The 23,794-nt window shown below is 42.0% G+C and overlaps 1 protein-coding gene across 4 annotated transcripts in view; it reads right to left on the bottom strand.

Moving 5' to 3' along the window:
• si:ch211-269e2.1 (cohesin subunit SA-2) overlaps positions 1-23,794 on the bottom strand; it is a 47,689-nt gene that overhangs the window by 12,232 nt on the left and 11,663 nt on the right. For all 4 annotated transcript variants that reach the window (XR_006839919.1, XM_046358788.1, XM_046358807.1 and 1 more), the window contains 12 exons: positions 22,787-22,858; positions 22,385-22,589; positions 21,556-21,707; positions 21,403-21,476; positions 17,241-17,364; positions 16,719-16,817; positions 12,748-12,827; positions 12,166-12,273; positions 11,932-12,052; positions 11,729-11,846; positions 9,960-10,063; positions 44-136 (listed from right to left, as the gene is read on the bottom strand). Coding sequence is in view for 3 of the 4 variants with exons in the window: in XM_046358788.1 (XP_046214744.1) it covers positions 44-136; positions 9,960-10,063; positions 11,729-11,846; positions 11,932-12,052; positions 12,166-12,273; positions 12,748-12,827; positions 16,719-16,817; positions 17,241-17,364; positions 21,403-21,476; positions 21,556-21,707; positions 22,385-22,589; positions 22,787-22,858 (1,350 nt within the window). In the remaining variant the exon portion in view is untranslated. The remainder of the gene's footprint in view (positions 1-43; positions 137-9,959; positions 10,064-11,728; positions 11,847-11,931; positions 12,053-12,165; positions 12,274-12,747; positions 12,828-16,718; positions 16,818-17,240; positions 17,365-21,402; positions 21,477-21,555; positions 21,708-22,384; positions 22,590-22,786; positions 22,859-23,794) is intronic.

Below are 23,794 nucleotides of genomic sequence, written 5' to 3'. Positions count from 1 at the left end.
TGTGTGTGTGTGTGTGTGTGTGTGCATATGTATATGTTCTTACCTTAATCAGCAACTGTGGCAGTACCTTGAGGAAGTGTTCAGTGAGTCTGCCACAGTCATCTACCTGAGACTTTTTTTCTCTGGCACTTACCACCTGTCAAAAATAGTGTTACATTTATAAGATTTGAAAAAATATCTACATTTATTACTATTATTAACCCATCCACCACCCAGACACACATTATTACAAAAACTGCATACACCACTGTTCAAAAGTTTGGGGTCACTTAGAAATGTCCTTGTTTTAGAAAAGCAACATATTCGTCCATTACAATAACATCAAATTGATAAGAAATACAGTGTCGACATTGTTAATGTTGTAAATAACTATTGTACCTGAAAACAGCTGATTTTTTATGGAATATCTACACAGGCGTACAGAGGCCCATTATCAGCAACTTATCACTCCTGTGTTCCAATGGCACGCTGTGTTAGCTAATCCAAGTTTATCATTTTAAAAATGCTAATTGATCATTAGAAAACCCTTTTGCAATTATGTTAGCACAGCTGAAAGCAAAACTGGCCTTCTTTTAAAGAGTTGAGTAGCTTGTCAGTCTATTCTTGTTCTGAGAAATTAACACTATTCCATGCAAGAAGTTGCCAAGAAACTGAAGATCTGGTCCAACACTGTGTACTACTCCCTTCATGGAAAAGCACAAACTGGCGCTAACCAGAATAGAAAGAGGAGTGGGAGGCCCTGATGCACAAGTGAGCAAGAGGACAAGTACTTTCGAGTGTCTAGTTTGAGGAAACAGACACCTCACAAGTCCTCAACTGGCAGCTTCATTAAATAGTACCCGCAACACACCAGTCTCAACGTCAACAGTGAAGAGGCGACTAAGGGACGCTGGCCTTCTAGGCATCTCATCTGGTTTGCGCTAGGTGGAACTATCATTTGTTTTTCAATAGGACAATGACCCAAAACACACCTCAAGGCTGTATAATTGCGATTATTTGACCAAGAAGGAGAGTGATTGAGTGCTGCATCAGATGACCTGGCCTCCACAATCACCGACCTCAACCCAAAAGAGTTGGTTTGGGGTGAGTTGCGCCGCAGACTGAAGAAACAGTAGCCAACAAGTGCTCAGCATATGTGGGAAAAGCATTCCAGGTGACTACCTCATGAAGCTTGTTGAGAGAATGCCAAGAGTGTACAAAGCTGTCAAGGCAAAGGTTGGCTACTTTGAAGAATACCAAATATAAAATGTTTAACGTGTTTAACAATTTTGATTACTACATGATCCATGTGTTATTTCATAGTTTTGATGTCTTACTATTATTCAACAATGTAAAAAAATAGTAAAAAATAAAGAAAACCCTTGAATGTCAACTTTTGACTGGTACTGTACATACACATTTTGCATACATGGTACTTTTATATAAAGCAGTCACATAACAATAATACATTACTGAACATAAACTCTTTAATCCCAACCCTCAGCCACTCTCAGCACATCCCACCTACTGTATCACCATAGCCCACCCTCGTTTGGTTTCCATGTGCCAAATATTTTTCAATTGTGCTGTGATGTTTTACATACATTTTTAACCTTTCTAATCATATAGTATGCACAGATCATGAGCCTTCCTACGAGTATTATATTATTTATTGACTTATGGCTTTCCAAATCGCCCAACACTGCAATTTATAAAGGCTAATTTTAAGTGAATGTTGCGATTCTTTTACCATTTCTGAACCTGTGGCCAGAAACCACCTACATAGTGGCGATAACAGAATAAATTGTCATGTACAGTATACCCGCTCTCTGGCGCTCTAGGTCACCTGGCTGCTCATTATTACGCACACCTATCACCATCGTGACACGCACCAGCACCTCAGACACACCTGGGCTTCATCACCTTCTTGATTACCTTCCCTATATCTGTCACTCCCTTTGGTTCCTTCCCCAGGCGGTATTGTTTCTGTTCCATGCATGTACGCTGCTCGTGTTTCTTGTTTCGTCCATGTTCGTTTATCTATTAAATTATTCCCTCGCTGTACTTGCTTTCCGACTCTCAGCGTACACGTTAAAGGGATTGTCTCTTTGCAGCAAAATCTACAGAGCTGAGATTGTTGTATGCCCCATATATACAGTGAAATCCATGAGTGGTTTCCTTTCTCTGCAGCAGCTGAGTTAGGAACGACGCATGTATCTTGTATATAATCCCACTTTGACATTATTGTGTGAAGGCCAGTGTCCAAAAAATCTAATTTGAATCCATTTTAAATTCAGGCTGGGGTAAAAAAAAGTATTGTCAGCCACCAATCGTGCAAGTTCTCCCACTTAAAAAGATGAGAGAGTCCTGTAATTTTCATCATAGGTACACTTCAACTATGACAGACAAAATGAGAAAAGAAAATCCAGAAAATCACATTGTAGGATTTTTAAAGAATTTATTTGCAAATTATGGTGGAAAATAAGTATTTGGTCACCTACAAAAAAAGCAAGATTTCTGGCTCTCACAGACCTGTAACTTCTCCTTTAAGAGGCTCCTCTGTCCTCCACTCGTTACCTGTATTAATGGCACCTGTTTGAACTTGTTATCAGTATAAAAGACACCTGTCCACAACCTCAAACAGTCACACTCCAAACTCCCCTATGGCCAAGACCAAATAGATGTCAAAGGACACCAGAAACAAAATTGTAGACCTGCACCAGGCTGGGAAGGCTGAATCTGCAATAGGTAAGCAGCTTGGTTTGAAGAAATCAACTGTGGAAGCAATTATTAGGAAATGGAAGACGTCCAAGACCACTGATAATCTCCCTCGATCTGGGGCGCCACGCAAGATCTCACCCCGTGGGGTCAAAAGGATCACAAGAACCGTGAGCAAAAATCCCAGAACCACACGGGGGGACCTAGTGAATGACCTGCAGAGAGCTGGGACCAAAGTAACAAAGCCTGCCATCAGTAACACACTACGCCGCCAGGGACTCAAATTCTGCAGTGCCAGACGTGTCCCCCTGCTTAAGCCAGTACATGTCCAGGCCCGTCTGAAGTTTGCTAGAGAGCATTTGGATGATCCAGAAGAAGATTGAAACCAAAATATAACTTGGGGGTGGAAACATCATGCTTTGGGGCTGTTTTTCTGCAAAGGGACCAGGACGACTGATCCGTGTAAAGGAAAGAATGAATGGAGCCATGTATCGTGAGATTTTGAGTGAAAACCTCCTTCCGTCAGCAAGGGCATTGAAGATGAAACATGGCTGGGTCTTTCAGCATGACAATGATCCCAAACACACCGCCCGGGCAACGAAGGAGTGGCTTCGTAAGAAGCATTTCAAGGTAAGGTTCTGGAGTGGCCTAGCCAGTCTCCAGATCTCAACCCCATACCATAGAAAGTCTTTGGAGGGAGTTGAAGGTCCGTGTTGCCCAGCAACAGCCCCAAAACGTCACTGCTCTAGAGTAGATCTGCATGGAGGAATGGGCCAAAATACCAGCAACAGTGTGTGAAAACCTTGTAAAGACTTACAGAAAACATTTGAACTCTGTCATTGCCAACAAAGGGTATATAACAAAGTATTGAGAAACTTTTGTTCTTGACCAAATACTTATTTTCCACCATAATTTGCAAATAAATGCATTAAAAATCCTACAATGTAATTTTCTGGATTCTCATTTTGTCTGTCATAGTTGAAGTGTACCTATGATGAAAATTACAGGCCTCTCATCTTTTTAAGTGGGAGAACTTGCACAATTGGTGGCTGACTAAATACTATTTTGCCCCACTGTAACTAACCAATAATAATAGAAATAATAACAGCCCAATATATATATATATATATATATACATACATACATACATACATACATACATACATACATACATACATACATACATACATACATACATACATACATACATACATACATACATACATACATACATACATACATACATACATACATACATACATACATACATACATACATACATACATACATACATACATACATACATACATACATACATACATACATATATATAAGAAAGTCCTTGCAAGGCTATAAGTCCTAGCAAGGCTATAAGCATGTTGGCACAGCCTGGTCAGTTCATTGGATCCAAATGTTTTGAATCGGCAGGGTAGCCTAGTGGTTAGAGCTTTGGACTAGTAACCGAAAGGTTGCAAGTTCAAACCCCCGAGCTGACAAGGTACAAATCTGTCGTTCTGCCCCTGAACAGGCAGTTAACCCACTGTTCCTAGGCCATCATTGAAAATAAGATTTTGTTCTTAACTGAAAAAATGTATAGAAATCTACCTGAGGTCAGAAGTTTACATTTACATTACAAAGTCATTAAAACTAGGTTTTTCAACCACTCCACACATTTCTTGTTAACAAAGTATAGTTTTGGCAAGACGGTTAGGACATCTACTTTGTGCATGACACTGACATTGTAGTAATTTTTCACAGACAGATTATTTCACTGTATCACAATTCCAGTGGGTCAGAAGTTTACATACACTAAGTTGACTGTGCCTTTAAACAGCTTGGAAAATTCAAGAAAATTATGTGACGGCTTTAGAAGCTTCTGATGGGCTAATTGACATCATTTGAGTCAATTGGGGGTGTATCTGTGGATGTATTTCAAGGCCTACCTTCAAACTCAGTGCCTCTTTGCTTGACATCATGGGAAAATCAATAGAAATCAGCCAAGACCTAAAAAAAACTATTGTAGACAAGTCTGGTTCATCCTTGGGAGCAATTTCCAAACGCCTGAAGGTACCACGTTCATCTGTACAAATAATAGTACGCAAGTAAAACACTATGGGACCACACTGCTGTCATACCGCTCAGGAAGGAGACGCGTTCTGTCTCCTAGAGATGAACATACTTTAATGCCAAAAAGTGCAAATCAATCCCCAGAACAGCAGCAAAGGACCTTGTGAAGATGCTGGAGGAAACCAGTACAAAAGTATCTATATCCACAGTAAAACGAGTCCTATATTGACATAACCTGAAAGGCCCCTCAGCAAAGAAAAAGCCACTGCTCCAAAACCGCCATAAAATAGCCAGACTACGGTTTGCAACTGCACAGGGGGACAAAGACCGTACTTTTTGGAGAAATGTCCTCTGGTCTGATGAAACAAAAATAGAACTGTTTGTCCATAATGACCATCGTTGTATTTGGAAGCCAAACACCACTATCCCAACCGTGAAGCACGGGGGGTGGCAGCATCATGTTGTGAGGGTGTTTTGCTGCAGGAGGGACTTGTGCACTTCACAAAATAGATGGCATCGTGAGAAAGGAAAATGACGTGGATATATTGAAGCAACATCTCAAGACACCAGTCAGGAAGTTAAAGATTGGCTGCAAATGAGTCTTCCAAATGGACAATGACCCCAAGCATACTTCCAAAGTTGTGGCAAAATGGCTTAAGGACAACAAAGTCAAGGTATTTGAGTGGCCATCACAAAACACTGACCTCAAACCTCATCCCTGGGCAGAACTGAAAAAGCGTTTGTGAGCAAGGAGGCCTACAAACCTGACTCAGTTACACCAGCTCTGTCAGGAGGAATGGGCCAGAATTCACCCAACTTATTGTGGGAAGTTTGTGGAAGGCTACCTGAAATGTTTGACCCAAGTTAAACAATTTAAAGGCAATAATACCAAATACACTCAATTAGTATGGAAACTTCAGACCCACTGACACTGTGATACATTTTTGGGGGAAATAACTCCTTCTCTCTACTATTATTGTGACATTTCACATTCTTAAAATAAAGTGGTGATCCTAACTGACCTAAGACAGGGAATTTTTTACTAGGATTAAATGTCAGGAATTGTGAAAAACTGAGTTTAAATGTATTTGGCTTAGGTGTATGTAAACTTCAACCGTATATATATATATCCAGACCAGGTCTTTATGTCTATTACATGCAATACATATTTCATATAGTCCTCATTATATCCTGTTTTATTCTGACAGAAAATGAAAAAGTAGCATAGATGCTAATGACTGCCGGTAAAAATGTGTTTTAGGTATTCCTTTATGGGTAGTGTGATGCCTAAATTCAACTCGGACATAGCCATGGCACGATAGCCAAGAATACATGTACCACTAAAAATCTAGAACGCGAGTAAACCTGTAAAACCAACCCTCTCCAACCACACACCTTTTGTTTTTATCCCCGGGTCGTTGCTCTATCACCTTGGCTGTTTTACACCTGGACCTATATCATTAGAATATAAAAGGTAGCGTAAATAGCCTATATGGAAATACATAATATACCTCTCGCTTAGAGAAGTGCTTCCATAAGACAGTTACGGTGTTGGTTCTACCGTTAACTTTAATCTGTTTATCCCAGTGTTAAACAGCCCACACACACTCAAGACGATAACCCAGTTGACAATACGTAATCCATTTGCCGGTATGTATCGGGAACAATAACATGTCCTTTATATTTTAATATTGAGATACATTTGTTAAATGTAAAAGGATAGTGACACCAATTATTTTAGGATTGTATAGGCCTGCCTACTCCAAAAGACAACCAAGGCAGGTTTTTAATTCTGTAATCCATTATCATAGATTTTAAATACACTGCTCAAATAAATAAGGGGAACACGAAAATAACACTTCCTAGATCTGAATGAATGAAATATTCTTATTAAATACTTTTTTCTTTACAACAAAATCACACAGAAATTATCAATGGAAATCAAATTTATCAACCCATGGAGGTCTAGATTAGGAGTCACACTCAAAATTAAAGTGGAAAACCACACTACAGGCTGATCCAACTTTGATGTAATGTCCTTAAAACAAGTCTAAATGAGGCTCAGTAGTGTGTGTGGCCTCCATGTGCCTGTATGAACTCCCTACAACGCCTGGGCATGCTCCTGATGAGGTGGCGGATGGTCTCCTGAGTGATCTCCTTGACCTGGACTAAAGCATCCACCAACTCCTGGACAGCCTGTGGTGCAACGTGGCGTTGTTGGATGGAGCGAGACATGATGTCCCAGGTGTGCTCAATTGGATTCAGGTCTGGGGAAGGGGCGGGCCAGTCCTTAGCATCAATGCCTTCCTCTTGCAGGAACTGCTGGCACACTCCAGCCACATGAGGTCTAGCATGTGAGTACCTATCCATCTAGCATATCAGTACCTAATGGCAGTCAGGCTACCTCTGGCGAGCACATGGAGGGCTGTGCGGCCCCCCAAAGAACTGCCACCCCACACCATGACGGACCCACCTCCAAAACGGTCATGCTGGAGGATGTTGTAGGCAGCAGAACGTTCTCCACAGCATCTCCAGACTGTCACGTCTGTCACATGCTCAGTGTGAACCTGCTTTCATCTGTGAAGAGCACAGGGAACCAGTGGCGAATTTGCCAATCTTGGTGTTCTCTGGCAAATGCCAAACGTCCTGCACGGTGTTGGGCTGTTAGCACAATCCCCACCTGTGGACGTCGGGCCCTCATACCACCCTCATGGAGTCTGTTTCTGACCGTTTGAGCAGACACATGCACATTTGTGGCCTGCTGGAGGTCATTTTGCAGGGCTCTGGCAGTGCTCCTCCTGCTCCTCCTTGCACAAAGGTGGAGGTAGCGGTCCTGCTGCTGGGTTGTTGCCCTCCTACGGCCTCCTCCACGTCTCCTGAGGTACTGGCCTGTCTCCTGGTAGCGCCTCCATGCTCTGGACACTACACTGACAGACACAGCAAACCTTCTTGCCACAGTTCGCATTGATGTTCCATCCTGGATGAGCTGCACTACCTGAGCCACTTGTGTGGGTTGTAGACTCAGTCTCATGCTACCACTAGAGGGAAAGCACCGCCAGCATTAAAAAAATGACCAAACATCCGCCAGGAAGCATAGGAATTGAGAAGTGGTCCGTGGTCACCACCTGCAGAACCACTCCTTTATTGGGGGTGTCTTGCTAATTGCCTAGAATTTCCATCTGTTGTCTATTCCATTTGCACAACAGCATGTGAAATTTATTGTCAATCAGTGTTGCTTCCTAAGTGGACAGTTTGATTTCACAGAAGTGTGATTGACTTGGAGTTAAACAACACAATATAAGTTTTCCCTTTATTTTTTTGAGCAGTGTATATTTGCTATTGCAATCAGTACAATATAAAGTCAGGTAAGCCTTGAAATTTAAGTGATACTCATTCTTGAATATCATTCCAGAAAGGATTTGTAAGAGAGCAATAAAACAAGAGTTGTATTACATAAATGTATTTCTGTTCAACGAAAAATGCCAAAATATATAAACATCCCTTTTTCAGGACCGTCTTTCAAATATAATTTGTAAAAATCCAAATGTCTTCATTGTAAAGGGTTTAAACACTGTTTCTCATGCTTGTTGAACCATCAACAATTAATGTACATGCACCTGTGGAACGGTCATTAAGACACTAACAGCTTACAGACAGTAGGCAATTATGGTCACAGTTATGAAAACTTAGGACACTAAAGAGGCCTTTCTACTGACTCTGAAAAACAACAAAAGAAAGATGCCACGGGTCCCTGCTCATCTGCGTAATCGTGCCTTAGGCATGCTCCAAGGAGGCATGAGGACTGCAGATGTGGCCAGGGCAATAAATTGCGAGACACCTAAGACAGCCATACAGGGAGACAGGACGGACAGCTGATCATCCTCACAGTGGAAGACCACGTGTAACAATACCTACACAGGATCGTTACATCCGAACATCACACCTGCGGTACAGGTACAGGATGGCAACAACAACTACCCGAGTTACACCCAGGAATGCACAATCCCTCCATCAGTGCTCAGACTGTCCGCAATAGGCTGAGAAAGGCTGGACAGAGGGCTTGTAGGCCTGTTGAAAAGGCAGGTCCTCACCAGACATCACCGGCAACAACGTTGCCTATATTGGCAATCCCACTGTCGCTGGACAAGACAGGACTGGCAAAAATTGCTCTTCACAGACGAGTCGCGGATTTGTCTAACCAGAGGTGATGGTTGGATTCGCGTTTATCGTTGGAGGAATGAGCATTACACCGAGGCCTGTACTCTAGAGCGGAATCGATTTGGAGGTGGAGGGTCCGACATGGTCTGGGGCGGTGTGTCTCAGCATCATCGGACTGAGCTCATTGTCATTGCAGGCATTCTCAAAGCTGTGCGTTACAGGGAAGACATCCTCCCCCCTCATGTGCTACCCTTCCTACAGGCTCATCCTGACATTGCCCTCCAGCATGACAATGCCACCAGCCATACTGCTCGTTCTGTGCGTGATTTCCTGCATGACAGGAATGTCAGTGTTCTGCCATGGCCAGCGAAGAGCCCGGATGTCAATCTCATTGAGCACGTCTAGGACCTGTTGGATCAGAGGGTGAGGGCTAGGGCCATTCCCCCCAGAAATGTCTGGGAACTTGCAGGTGCCTTGGTGGAAGAGTGGGGTAACATCTCACAGCAAGAACTGGCAAATCTGGTACAGTCCATGAAGAGGAGATGCACTGCAGTACTTAATGCAGCTGGTGGCCACACCAGATACTGACTGTTATTTTTATTTTGACCCATCAGGACACATTGTTCAATTTCTGTTAGTCACAGGTCTGTGGAACTTGTTCAGTTTAAGTCTCAGTTGTTGAATCTTGTTATGTTCATAACAGATATTTACACATGTTAAGTTTGCTGAAAATAAATGCAGTTGACAGTGATCAGACGTTTCTTTTTTTTGCCGAGTTCATATTTTAAGGCCAAAAACGTAATCACAGATACAACTATCCAATCATGTGAAAGATGCATTTTCAAACAGGGCAGTTCTATGCTGCGGTCTGACTCCCTAATCTTCTCCCCAAAGAGTTAGGTTGGAGGTGTAATAAATATGGTATACACAATTACCAATCCAATGTTCTTAAATCCTTGTGGGTTAGTAACGAGTCCATATGTCAAGAAGAATGGGTGATAATGGTAATTGCACTTCAGCCTCTCCAACATACTGACCTTCTTGCATGTGCTCCTTCCCGCCAGCAGGGGTCCCTCTACTGCCTGACGCACTGATGCCACCAATAACTCTACAACCAGAGACTGCTCTCCAGCACTCAGATCTGAGGACACACACATCATATGATATGATGCACACATAGAAACAAACACACAAATGCATGTTACAGGACAGACAGCTTTTGCACTCTGCATACACCCTCTGGTGCTATTGCTCTGTCACTTAGCATAGGCTAATTTAGCTGGGGTTGAGAACAAATATGAAACCGTTGCTAGTTTAGCGCTCAGTTGTGCGTTAGGTTAAACATGACTGCAAGTTAAAACTCCCTTTGAAGGCTAAACCTGAATTAACCAAGGAGAGAGCAATAGACCCCATTTATTCAAAACAGCACTATTCCCTGGCTAATATTCCATATTAGGGTGCCATTCTGGACACCATCCCTGGTTTTCCCAGTTCTAAATCAGATGCTGAGATCATGTGGCTCAGAGTGTGGGTGTAAGCAAAGAACTACAGGGGTGTTGACATTGATGATAGGAGCACAACATAGTCATTGGAGTAGACACACATTGTTAAACATGTAGGCTTGAAAATCTAATTAAAATAAATTTAAGAAATTGTTGTTTAATAACTAGTATAAGATGTCAATAAGTGTGTCTATTTTTTTTTTTAAATGAACGATTAATTACAGGACAGGACTCTTATTATGAAGTATTCCTCCAAAAAAATCATGACCCGGAAGTGCTTCAGATTCAAAACAAGAGGATGGCGGGGCAAGCGAAGCCTGGCAAAGATTTTGGACGAAGGGACGAGAGGTCGGAAATGACGGTGAATAGTGCGGACGAAATGGAGAAAAAGTTAGTGAAGCAACAGCTGAATAGCCACACCAAAACGTACAATATCAAAAGTCAAGCCAAGCTATTGTTTATAGGGAAAATATGAGCATTTATTATATTGCAGTTGGAACTTATTTTAGCCAAAGAAAATGGCTCAACAGAATGAAACAAAACACTTATGAACTAGTTAAAAGTTTGGAACAGGCTATATTGCAGCAATTACCAACAAAAGGCTAGTGCCTACCGTACCCAACAAATGACATCAATAGGCTGAGATCAATAATGTTTATTCTACAACAGGCCTACTTGTAACTTAACTATTTACGGACCACACCATTTAAAAAAAGACAAATCAAATTGAATTTCGCCAACAAAAATGTCTCAACAGAATGAAAAACTCATTTTGTATATTTCAACTGAATTAGATGAATAAACATTCCTACAATAACAATGCTATACAATAATAATAATAAAATTAATAATAAATAAAAAATAAATAAATAAAAGTTCCAAAATTACATCCTACCTGGATAGCGAGTTGCACACAGTAGTCTGCATTTGGCAACGCCAACATTCTTCTCAGACATTCCCCTTGTAGGCGTTTCACTATAGGCATACCACTGAGTTTCTAAACCATACTGTACCATCTTTGGGCATACTCTTTTTCCTCTCATTTTTGTTTACGTCAAGGAAAGATGCCTCCATCTTCACAATCAACAGTAGCCAAGGCCAGGGCTCCTCTCTCACTTTCCTCAGCAGCAGGAGCGGGCATGTCAGGCAACGCAAAAGGAGTGAGAGAATGGTGGTGTATGATAGGAAACCAAATCTGGGATTTATTTTGACCAACTACAATTTTATTTATCGGCTTTTCATTATAATTTTTGCGGCCAAATGCCGGCTGTTACCAGCTAACGGAAACCGTGATACACACTGACCTGCATCCTGAGTGGAGGGGTCCTGTAGCAGTAACGAGGTAAGAGATGACCAGTCCTTCAGCATGGCACCAGCACAGTCCCACAGACTGTCTACCAGGTATACTACATGCTGATGGAGCTAGAAAGAGAATAGACACATTCACTGTCCACCTGTGCTGATGTAGAAACAGAATACATACCAACACACAGGCACTTTCTCTTACCTCACTGTCCTGGTAGAAGTGCAGCAGAGCCCTCACTCTGGCTGTCGTCAGCTGTGTGTGTGTGTCCTGCTCACTCGCCCCCTCTCGGAGGTCAGGTGCTGGAGTAGGGGAGCTGAGCAGCCTAACAGCAGAGATGAGAATGTCACCAGTGACTCTGGCCCCCATTCACTTACTCTCACTATTATAGATACCCCAGCTAATGTATATGGTCTATGGCCAACCCACTGCACTGACCGTGTGTAGAGCAGCTCTCCTGCGGTGGTAGCCAGAGGACGATGTGAGGAGTACACCAACTGGAACAGCTGCTTATAGTCCTCAGGATTAATAACCTCATCAGCTGACCTGAGAGGTAGGGGAAGGGAGGGGTTGGAGAGAGAAAGAAAAGGAAAGAAGGGGCGATGGCCAAAGAGAGGAGGGAAAGTTGATTAAGTATTTTAGAATGGATGTCATATTAGCACCTTTATCCTCAAACTTTTGGTGATGTAACAATACGCGAGCGCCTCCAACAATTCCCCGTGAAATGACCCGCTGCAAACAAGCAGCGAATTGAACAGTCATTTTGACCGAGTGGCATTCGTGATAATGTGTATCCAAGTCTCTGTGTTGTCAACACATTTCATATTCACTCGACATTTGAGGATTTGAAAGCGTTCAGAAATAAACAGCGCAACTCAAAAGCATCAATTATAACCTAACAACTGAGGAGATTCTGGATGCTCTCTGAATGTTCAGACAGAAACAGCAATGACCAAACCCAATAAATACTGTATATGTCTCTGGATAGTTTGTGTGTGTAAAAGAGACACAATGACTCACTGGGAGATGAGTATGAGTAGTCTCAGGGTCTGAACTGCCACCTCGTGGTCCTTGTCCAGAGTCATAGAGATCATCCTGTCCTGTAGAGAGCAGATAGCACAATTAAAAGGGTAAATCTGCAGTTGAAATGACAACAGAGCCTCTGTTTTAGAATAAAGCTGACACACACACACACACACACACACACAGTACCAGTCAAGAGTTTGGACACACCTTATCATTCCAGGGTTTTTCTTTATTTTGACTATTTTTCTACATCGTAGAATAGTGAAAACATCATCACTGATATAACACATATGAAATAATGTAGTAAACAAAATAGTGTTAAAACAAATCAAAATATATCTTAGATTCTTCAAAGATGCCACCCTTAGCCTTGATGACAGTTTTGCACACTCTTGACATTGTCAACCAGCTTAATTGTATTTTTTACATTTCTTTTCACCTTTATTTAACCAGGTAGGCCAGTTGAGAACAAGTTATCATTTACAACTGCGACCTGGCCAAGATAAAGCAAAGCAGTGCGACAAAAACAACAGAGTTACAAACAAACATATAGTCAATAACAGAATAGACAAATCTATATACAGTGTGTGCAAATGTAGAAGAGTAGGCAATAAATAGGACATATATATATATATATTTTACCCCCTTTTTCGTGGTATCCAATTGTTAGTAGTTACTGTCTTGTCTCATCACTACAACTCCTGCACGGACTCGGGAGAGGCGAAGGTCGAGAGCCATGCGTCCTCCGAAACACAACCCAACCAAGCCGCACTGCTTCTTAACACAGCACGCATCCAACCCGGAAGCCAGCCGCACCAATGTGTCGGAGGAAACACTGTACACCTAGCGACATGGTCAGCGCGCACTGCGCTCGGCCTACCAGAGTCGCCGCTAGTGCACGATGAGACAAGGATATCCCTGTTGGCCGAACCCTCGCTAACCCGGACGACGCTAGGCCAATTGTGTACCGCCACATGGGCCCCCAGGTCGCGGCCGGCTGCGACAGAGCCTGGGCTCAAACCCAGAGTCTCTGGTGGCACAGCTAGCACTGTGCAGGAGTGCCTTAGACCATTGTGCCACCCGAGAGGCCCCAAATAGGCCATATTTTTATTATTTTTTCATTATTTCACCTTATTTAACCAGGTAAGCTAGTTGAGAATAAGTTCTCATTTACAACAGCGACCTGGCCAAGATAAAGAAAAGCAGTGCGACAAACAACACAGAGTTACACATGGAATAAACAAGCGTACAGTCAATAACACAATAGAAACAAAATAGAAAAAAATACTATATACAGTGTTTGCAAATGGCATGAGGAGGTAAGGCAATAAATAGGCCATAGTAGCGAAGTAATTACAATTTAGCAAATTAACACTGGAGCAGATGATGTGCAAGTAGAAATACTTATGTGCAAAAGAGAAGAAAAGTAAATAGAAACAATATTGGGATGAGGTAGGTAAATTGGGTGGGTTATTTACAGATGGGCTATGTACAGCTGCAGTGATCGGTTAGCTGATGTTTAAAGTTAGTGAGGGAAATATAAGTCTCCAGCTTCAGTGATTTTTTACATTTGTTCCAGTCACTGGCAGCAGAGAACTGGAAGGAAAGGCGGCCAAAGGAGGATGACCAGTGAGATATACCTGTTGGAGAGCGTGCTACGGGTGGGTGTTGTTATCGTGACCAGTGAGCTGAGATAAGGCGGAGCTTTACCTAGCATAGACTTATAGATGACTTTGAGCCAGTGGGTCTGGCGACGAATATGTAGCGAGGGCCAGCCGACTAGAGCATACAGGTTGCAGTGGTGGGTGGTATAAGGGGCTTTGGTAACAAAACGGATGGTACTGTGATAGACTGCATCCAGTTGCTGAGTAGAGTGTTGGAAGCTATTTTGTAGATGACATCGAAGTCGAGGATCGGTAGGATAGTCAGTTTTACAAGGGTAAGTTTGGCGGAGTGAGTGAAGGAAGCTTTGTTGCGAAATAGAAAGCCGATTCTAGATTTGATTTTCGATTGGAGATGTTTAATATGAGTCTGGAAGGAGAGTTTCCAGTCTAGCCAGACACCTAGGGATTTGTAGTTGTCCACATATTCTAGGTCAGAACTGTCCAGAGTGGTGATGCTAGTCGGGCGGGCGTGGGCAGCAAAATCGGTTGAAGAGCATGCATTTAGTTTTACTAGGATTTAAAAGCAGTTGGAGGCCACAGAAGGAGTGTTGTATGGCATTGAAGCTCGTTTGGAGGTTTGTTAACCGTGTCCAAAGGGCCAAATATATACAGAATGGTGTTGTCTGCGTATAGGTGGATCAGAGAATCACCAGCAGCAAGAGCGACACAATTGATATATACAGAGAAAAGAGTTGGCCCGAGATTTGAACCCTGTGGCACCCCCATAGAGACTGCCAGAGGTCCGGACAACAGGCCCCCCGATTTTACACACTGAACACTATCTGAGAAGTAGTTGGTGAACAAGGCGAGGCAGTCATTAGAGAAACCAAGGTTATTGAGTCTGCCGATAAGAATGCAGTGATTGGCAGTCGAAAGCCTTGGCCAGGTCGATGAAGACGGCTGCACAGTGCTATCTTTTATTGATGGCAATTATGATATAATTTAGGACCTTGAGCGTGGCTGAGGTGCACCCATGACCAGCTTGGAAACCAAATTGCATAGTGGAGAAAGTACTTAATGCATTTGAGACAATCAGTTATGTGGTGACAAGGTAGGGGTGGTATACAGGTTCGGTTACAGGCTCAAAATGGCTAGAAACAAATAACTTTTTTATTTTACCTTTACATTACCAGGCAAGTCAGTTAAGAACAAATTCTTATTTTCAATGACAGCCTAGGAACAGTGGGTTAACTGCCTTGTTCAAAGGCAGAACGACAGATTTTTACCTTGTCAGCTCAGGGATTCGATCTTGCAACCTTTCGGTTACTAGTCCAACGCTCTAACCACTAGGGTACCTGCCGACCCAGAGTTCCTCTGTCTAGTGTCTGTTCTTTTGCCCATTTTAAATCTTTTATTTTTATTGGCCAGTCTGAGATATGGCTTTTTCTTTGCAAATCTGCTTAGAAGGCCAGCGTCCCGGGGTCGCCTCTTCACTGTCGATGTTGAGACTGGTGTTTTGCAGGTACCATTTAATGGAAGCTGCCAGTTGAGGACTTGTGAGGCGTCTGTTTCTCAAACTAGACACTCAAATGTACTTGTCCTCTTGCTCAGTTGTGCACCGGGGCCTCCCACTCCTCTTTCTATTCTGGTTAGAGCCAGTTTGCGCTGTTCTGTGAAGGGAGTAGTACACTGCGTTGTCCGAGATCTTCAGTTTCTTGGCAATTTCTCGCATGGAATAGTCTTCATTTCTCAGAACAAGAATGGACTGACGCGTTTCAGAAGAAAGGTCTTCGTTTCTGGCCATTTGAGCTTGTAATCAACCCACAAATGCTGATGCTCCAGATACTCAACTAGTCTAAAAAAGGCCAGTTTTATTGCTTCTTTAATCAGAACAAGAGTTTTCAGCTGTTCTAACAATTGCGAAAGGGTTTTCTAATGATCAATTAGCCTTTTAAAAAGTATAGAATTGGATTAGCTAACACAACGTGCCATTGGAACACAGGAGTGATGGTTGCTGATAACGGGCCTCTGTCTGCCTATGTCGATATTCCATAAAGAGAATCTGCCGTTTCCAGGTGTAATAGTAATTTACCACATTAACAATGTATTTCTGATCACCTATGTTATTTTAAATCGACAAAAACATTGCTTTTCTTTTTTTTAAACGAGGAAATGTCTAAGTGACCCCAAACCTTTGAACGGTAGTGTTAAATACATGTAGCAACAGCGGATTGCCCATTTAACACGCATGCATCTACCCACACAGACAAGCACGCACATACAGTATACTCACACACACACACACACACACTGGGTCGTGCGCAGGCACATGTACTGTACACACATATACACACACTGTACCTTGAAGCGGCTGTTGAAGAGGTCTAGTTTGGGCAGGAGGAGCGGGTCTCCATACAGACCCTGTAGCCCCAACACACACTTCAGACGCACGTCAGGTACCTAGGGGGAGGGGGAAGAGTGTGTGTACAGTTTAAAATTGTGTTTATGTGTAACAGAGGGAATTCTGTCCCTGTCCTCCTCAGCCTTGACATGATCCCAGCATCCTCTGCACAACACATCGTCACTTGAAGAGAACTGCAAACCAAGAAGCTATCCTGTCACACCTTGAGCAGTTAACTTTAGAGCTCAGTGAGATTGACATCAGCTAACACCTTGCAACATCTGGTTAGATTCTGCAATTGTGACAACAAAATAACGTGTTCTAACGGGAAAACAAATTACACAAAATGATACAATGACTTAAAACTTCAACAAGCCTTTGTTTCTGCAAGTAAAGATGGTTAAGCTAATTAACCAAGACTCCTAACTAAATGTGTCTTTGTGCAGGCTACATGTTTTTGTTGTGGTGGTTGTTGTTGATACCTTGTCATGCATCATCCAGCCCATGTATTTGAGGTAGCTGTCAGTCAGAAACACTGGACTGTAAAGTTTCATCCATACAGCCAGCTCTTCCATACACATGGACCGGATCTCTGGGAGCACATCCCTACAGAAGACAAAATATAAACAATTACTATTATTACAAGTACAGTATCAGTCAAAAGTTGACACACCTAGAATGCCAAGAGTGTGCAATGCTGTCATCAAGGCAAAGGGTGGCTACTTTAAAGAATCTCACTTGTTTGATTACTAAATGATTCCATGTGTTATTTTATAGTTTTGATGTTTTCACTATTGTTCTACAATGTAGAAAATAGTAAAAATAAAGAAAAATCCTGGAATGAGTAGGTGTGTTCAAACTTACTGTAGATGTAATACAGTACATGCAATAGTCAATAGTCTACTTCAACTGTCTAAATTCTTATTTTGAAAATGAATTTGAAAGAGACATACAGTACCTTGCGAAAGTATTCGTCCCCCTTGAACTTTGCGACCTTTTGCCACATATCAGGCTTCAAACATAAAGATATAAAACTATTTTTTTGTGAGGAATCAACAACAAGTGGGACACAATCATGAAGTGGAACGACATTTATTGGATATTTCAAACTTTTTTAATAAATCAAAAACTGAAAAATTGGGTGTGCAAAATTATTCAGCCCCTTTACTTTCAGTGCAGCAAATTCTCTCCAGAAGTTCAGTGAGGATCTCTGAATGATCCAATGTTGACCTAAATGACTAATGATGATAAATTACAATCCACCTGTGTGTAATCAAGTCTCTGTATAAATGCACCTGCACTGTGATAGTCTAAGAGGTCCGTTAAAAGCGCAGAGAGCATCATGAAGAACAAGAAACACACCAGGCAGGTCCGAGATACTGTTGTGAAGAAGTTTAAAGCCGGATTTGGATACAAAAAGATTTCCCAAGCTTTAAACATCCCAAGGAGCACTGTGCAAGCGATAATATTGAAATGGAAGGAGTATCAGACGACTGCAAATCTACCAAGACCTGGCCGTCCCTCTAAACTTTCAGCTCATACAAGGAGAAGAGTGATCAGAGATGCAGCCAAGAGGCCCATGATCACTCTGGATGAACTGCAGAGATCTACAGCTGAGGTGGGACACTGTCCATAGGACAACAATCAGTCGTATATTGCACAAATCTGGCCTCTATGGAAGAGTGGCAAGAAGAAAGCCATTTCTTAAAGATATCCATAAAAAAAGTGTTGTTTAAAGTTTGCCACAAGCCACCTGGGAGACACACCAAACATGTGGAAGAAGGTGCTCTGGTCAGATGAAACCAAAATTGAACTTTTTGGCAACAATGCAACACATTATGTTTGGCGTAAAAGCAACACAGCTCATCACCCTGAACACATCATCCCCACTGTCAAACATGGTGGTGGCAGCATCATGGTTTGGGTCTGCTTTTCTTCAGCAGGGACAGGGAAGATGGTTAAAATTGATGGGAAGATGGAAGGAGCCAAATACAGGAACATTCTGGAAGAAAATCTGATGGAGTCTGCAAAAGACCTGAGACTGGGACGGAGATTTGTCTTCCAACAAGACAATGATCCAAAACATAAAGCAAAATCTACAATGGAATGGTTGAAAAATAAACATATCCAGGTGTTAGAATGGCCAAGTCAAAGTCCAGACCTGAATCCAATCGAGAATCTGTGGAAAGAACTGAAAACTGCTATTCACAAATGCTCTCCATCCAACCTCACTGAGCTCGAGCTGTTTTGCAAGGAGGAACGGGAAAAATGTCAGTCTCTCGATGTGCAAAACTGATAGAGACATACCCCAAGCGACTTACAGCTGTAATCGCAGCAAAAGGTGGTGCTACAAAGTATTAACTTCAGGGGGCTGAATAATTTCGCACGCCCGATTTTTCAGTTTTTGATTTGTTAATTATTTTTTTTAAACATCCAATAATTGTCGTTCCACTTCATGATTGTGTCCCACTTGTTGTTGATTCTTCACAAAAAAATACAGTTTTATATCTTTATGTTTGAAGCCTGAAATGTGGCAAAAGGTTGCAAAGTTCAAGGGGGCCGAATACTTTCGCAGGGCACTGTATATCAAAGCAATACTGCTACCGAAGACTCTAATGATACACATGCCAGAAACTCACAAACCCATAAAATTAGCTCTGAAATCAAAACAATATATTTCTGCTTAAGGGGCTCCAGACAGTCAAAAAACCTGTCTGGTAAATAGACATGTTATTGTTTGAGATGTATTTTGACGATAACTATTTTTCTCTCAAATCTTGTCAGTCTTTTTTGACCCCGAAAGAGTGGGGGAAAGCATGAATTTGTATTGCATTGTAATTGGCCTTTCATACAAGTTTATTTTTAAGCATATTTTGATGAACTTTCACCTTAATTTGTGTGTGTGAATGTGTATCTGTGACTCTTATCACAATATCCGTTTTAATCCAATGTTCAAAGCCATTGGCTAATTCAAACCTCAAAACATTTTGTCAGGTGTTATTTCTTTATTGCTGTGTTTTCATAACCCTGGTGTCTCAAAGCATTATGAACTCAAATATTTTGCTCTGTCTAGCATTGCCTGTGCCAATACGCAGCTCTCGCCAGCACTGTGTATAGGGTAGTGGTAAGTACCAAAATTATTGCAAAATTATTCAGCCCCCTTAAGTTAATACTTTGTAGCGCCACCTTTTGCTGCGATTACAGCTGTAAGTCGCTTGGGGTATGTCTATCAGTTTTGCACATCGAGAGACTGACATTTTTTCCCATTCCTCCTTGCAAAACAGCTCGAGCTCAGTGAGGTTGGATGGAGAGCATTTGTGAACAGCAGTTTTCAGTTCTTTCCACAGATTCTCGATTGGATTCAGGACTGGACTTTGACTTGGCCATTCTAACACCTGGATATGTTTATTTTTCAACCATTCCATTGTAGATTTTGCTTTATGTTTTGGATCATTGTCTTGTTGGAAGACAAATCTCCGTCCCAGTCTCAGGTCTTTTGCAGACTCCATCAGGTTTTCTTCCAGAATGGTCCTGTATTTGGCTCCATCCATCGTCCCATCAATTTGAACCATCTTCCCTGTCCCTGCTGAAGAAAAGCAGGCCCAAACCGTGATGCTGCCACCATCATGTTTGACAGTGGGGATGGTGTGTTCAGGGTGATGAGCTGTGTTGCTTCTACGCCAAACATAACGTTTTGCATTGTTGCCAAAAAGTTCAATTTTGGTTTCATCTGACCAGAGCACCTTCTTCAACATGTTTGGTGTGTCTCCCAGGTGGCTTGTGGCAAACTTTAAACGACACTTTTTATGGATATCTTTAAGGAATGGCTTTCTTCTTGCCACTCTTCCATAGAGGCCAGATTTGTGTAATTTACGACTGATTGTTGTCCTATGGACAGAGTCTCCCACCTCAGCTGTAGATCTCTGCAGTTTATACAGAGTGATCATGGGCCTCTTGGCTGCATCTCTGATCACTCTTCTCCTTGTATGAGCTGAAAGTTTAGAGGGACGGCCAGGTCTTGGTAGATTTGCAGTGGTCTGATACTCCTTCCATTTCAATATTATCGCTTTTACAGTGCTCCTTGGGATGTTTAAAGCTTGGGAAATCTTTTTGTATCCAAATCCGGCTTTAAACTTCTTCACAACAGTATCTCGGAACTGCCTGGCGTGTTCCTTGTTCTTCATGATGCTCTCTGCGCTTTTAACGGACCTCTGAGACTATTACAGTGCAGGTGCATTTATACGGAGACTTGATTACACACAGGTGGATTGTATTTATCATCATTAGTCATTTAGGTCAACATTGGATCATTCAGAGATCCTCACTGAACTTCTGGAGAGAGTTTGCTGCACTAAAAGTAAAGGGGCTGAATAATTTTGCACGCCCAATTTTTCAGTTTTTGATTTGTTACAAAAGTTTGAAATATCCAATAAATGTCGTTCCACTTCATGATTGTGTCCCACTTGTTGTTGATTCTTCACAAAAAAATACAGTTTCATATCTTTATGTTTGAAGCCTGAAATGTGGCAAAAGGTCGCAAAGTTCAAGGGGGCCGAATACTTTCACAAGGCACTGTAATAAATATTTCAATCCAGGTCTGATTGAAAACACAAATGGGGTGAGTAGAGTAAATAGCATGCTTACCGGTACCTCTTCAGGAAGACTCCTTTGAATATGGCATCCATCATGTTCTCTATCTCCACCCTTCTATCCTGCAGCTGAAGAAGTTACATGTAAAATGTGGTGTGACATAACACACACACACACACACACCTGCACTGACACACACACACTCACCTCTGTGGTCTTCCTGTGTATTCTCTCCAGTCTTGGTGAGTTGCGTCTTCCTGATGTCTTGGTTCTCTCCACCTCGCCCAGTCTCTGGCTGTTCTCTATACTCACACTCAGACTAAGGGCTACTCCAATCAGAGAGCTTAGCAACTTCATTGCTATGGGGGTCACAACAGGAGGAAGTCATACAGATTCAACATCCTAGTGGAGGTTGCTACAGCTGCAACTCCTTGCTCTATTGCACTCTTTTTTTAATATGATTAAATACAGTCTTTTATAAATACAAAACATACAAACGACAACATCATACAAACATCAACTACATCACACCTGCCAAGACCCACATCTCCAGCTCCCGTACCACTTTTCACCACATGGCCTCAAAATCTCTGTCGCCCACTTTCAATTTTTAGATTGTAAAGCATTTGATCTTTCCATTGTGTGAACAACAGAGGATTGGAACATTTCCAGTTTAAAGATATATTTAAACTATTTACATTTTTTCTTTCTGATTGATGAGGAAAGTATTGTCCAACCCATTGGGTATCTCACTACACCCTCATATGACCATCTTGAAATATGCAGACAGATTAAAGAGTACATATACATTGTAATACTTCTGACACCCATCTTTACAACCCATAACTTTCGGACATTTTAACATTCCCAGAAGGCATGAATTATTGAGTCATTAGTAGTTTCACACTTCAGACGTCATCACCCCCCTTGGGCATCTTTAGAGGTGCTTTGCCATGCGTGTGTGACATCTGCCAGAGTGCAGGGGTGTGTGTGTGTGTGCGAGCGCGCAACCTGCCAGTGTGTGTGTTTTTGTTACCTGCCAATGTACAGGTGTGTCTGAAGGCTCGTACACGGGAGTCGGACAGCTCGGTGAGCAGAGAGATGAGTGTGTCCATGAGGTAGCTGTCAAAGATCACATTGTATTGACACTGGGTTACCAACACCGACACAAACTCACAGAACTCACCACGGAACCGGCGCCAGTACGGACCAGACATGGTGAGAGGATATTCCCCACTGTCCTACACAGACAGACGCACAAACACACAGAGAGAGATGGAAAGAGACACAGAGAGAGGGAAACTAAGTGAGGGAATATTGGTAGCTATGAAAACTTGAACTTGACTAAACTTGAAGTGCGGGACTTTACAAATCTAGTTCCCCATTTTCATGTTAAGTGCTTTAATTTATTAAATGTAAATACGTATCTGAAACTGACCATGTCCATGGGCCACGTGACTGTGAGGATCCAGGGGAAGGCCAGGAATCTTTTATACTGCAAGCCTGAATCCTGACACACACACAATTATTTATCAGAGTTCATTTCAGAGAAATAATCATGTTGTTGCAAAACGGCATATATATCTGCCATAATCTTGAAGCACTGCTAGGGTTTACACAATCAAATGAGACAAATATCTTTTTTTATAAAAATAACTGTACAAATTAGGGATTGAACGTTATTTATACAGGTTACATGGAGAAAAATCAGACCTCTCTGAAATGAAAATGGATGGCCCTCCCATCAGCAAAATATATTTCACCTTAACCCTCCCTGAGCACTTGAAAAACAAAAAAAAAAGGACACTCCCCTATCCCCAAAATAATAATTTAAAGAAAGTGGATAGCAGAGAACATGTCTACTGAGAAAATAACCCTCACTTCTTGGACAGACCAGAGGCTTACAGTAGCTTGCGAAAGTATTCATCCCCCTTGGCATTTTTTCTATTTTCTTGCCTTACAACCTGGAATTAAAATTGATTTTTGGGGGATTAGTATCATTTAATTTACAACATACTACCACTTTGAAGGTGCAAATTTTTTTGTGAAACAAACAGGAAATAAGACAAAACAATTTACTGAAAACTTGAGCGTGCATAACTATTCACCCCCCCCCAAGTCAATACTTTGTAAAGCCACCTTTTGCAGCAATTACAGCTGCAAGTCTCTTCGGGTATGTCTCTATAAGCTTGGCACATCTAGCCACTGGGATTTTTGCCCATTCTTCTAGGCAAAACCGCTCCAGCTCCTTCAAGTTGGATGGGTCCTGCTGGTGTACAGCAATCTTTAAGTCATACCACATATTCTCAATTGGATTGACGTCTGTGCTTTGACTAGGCCATTCCAAGACATTTAAATGTTTCCCCTTAAACCACTCGAGTGTTGCTTTAGCAGTATGCTTAGGGTCATTGTCCCGCTGGAAGGTGAACCTCTGTCCCAGTCTCAA

Source organism: Oncorhynchus gorbuscha, linkage group LG01 (assembly GCF_021184085.1).
Source record: "Oncorhynchus gorbuscha isolate QuinsamMale2020 ecotype Even-year linkage group LG01, OgorEven_v1.0, whole genome shotgun sequence".
Classification (NCBI taxonomy): Eukaryota; Metazoa; Chordata; class Actinopteri; order Salmoniformes; family Salmonidae; genus Oncorhynchus; species Oncorhynchus gorbuscha.
This window is presented reverse-complemented; position numbering and strand designations above follow the sequence as displayed.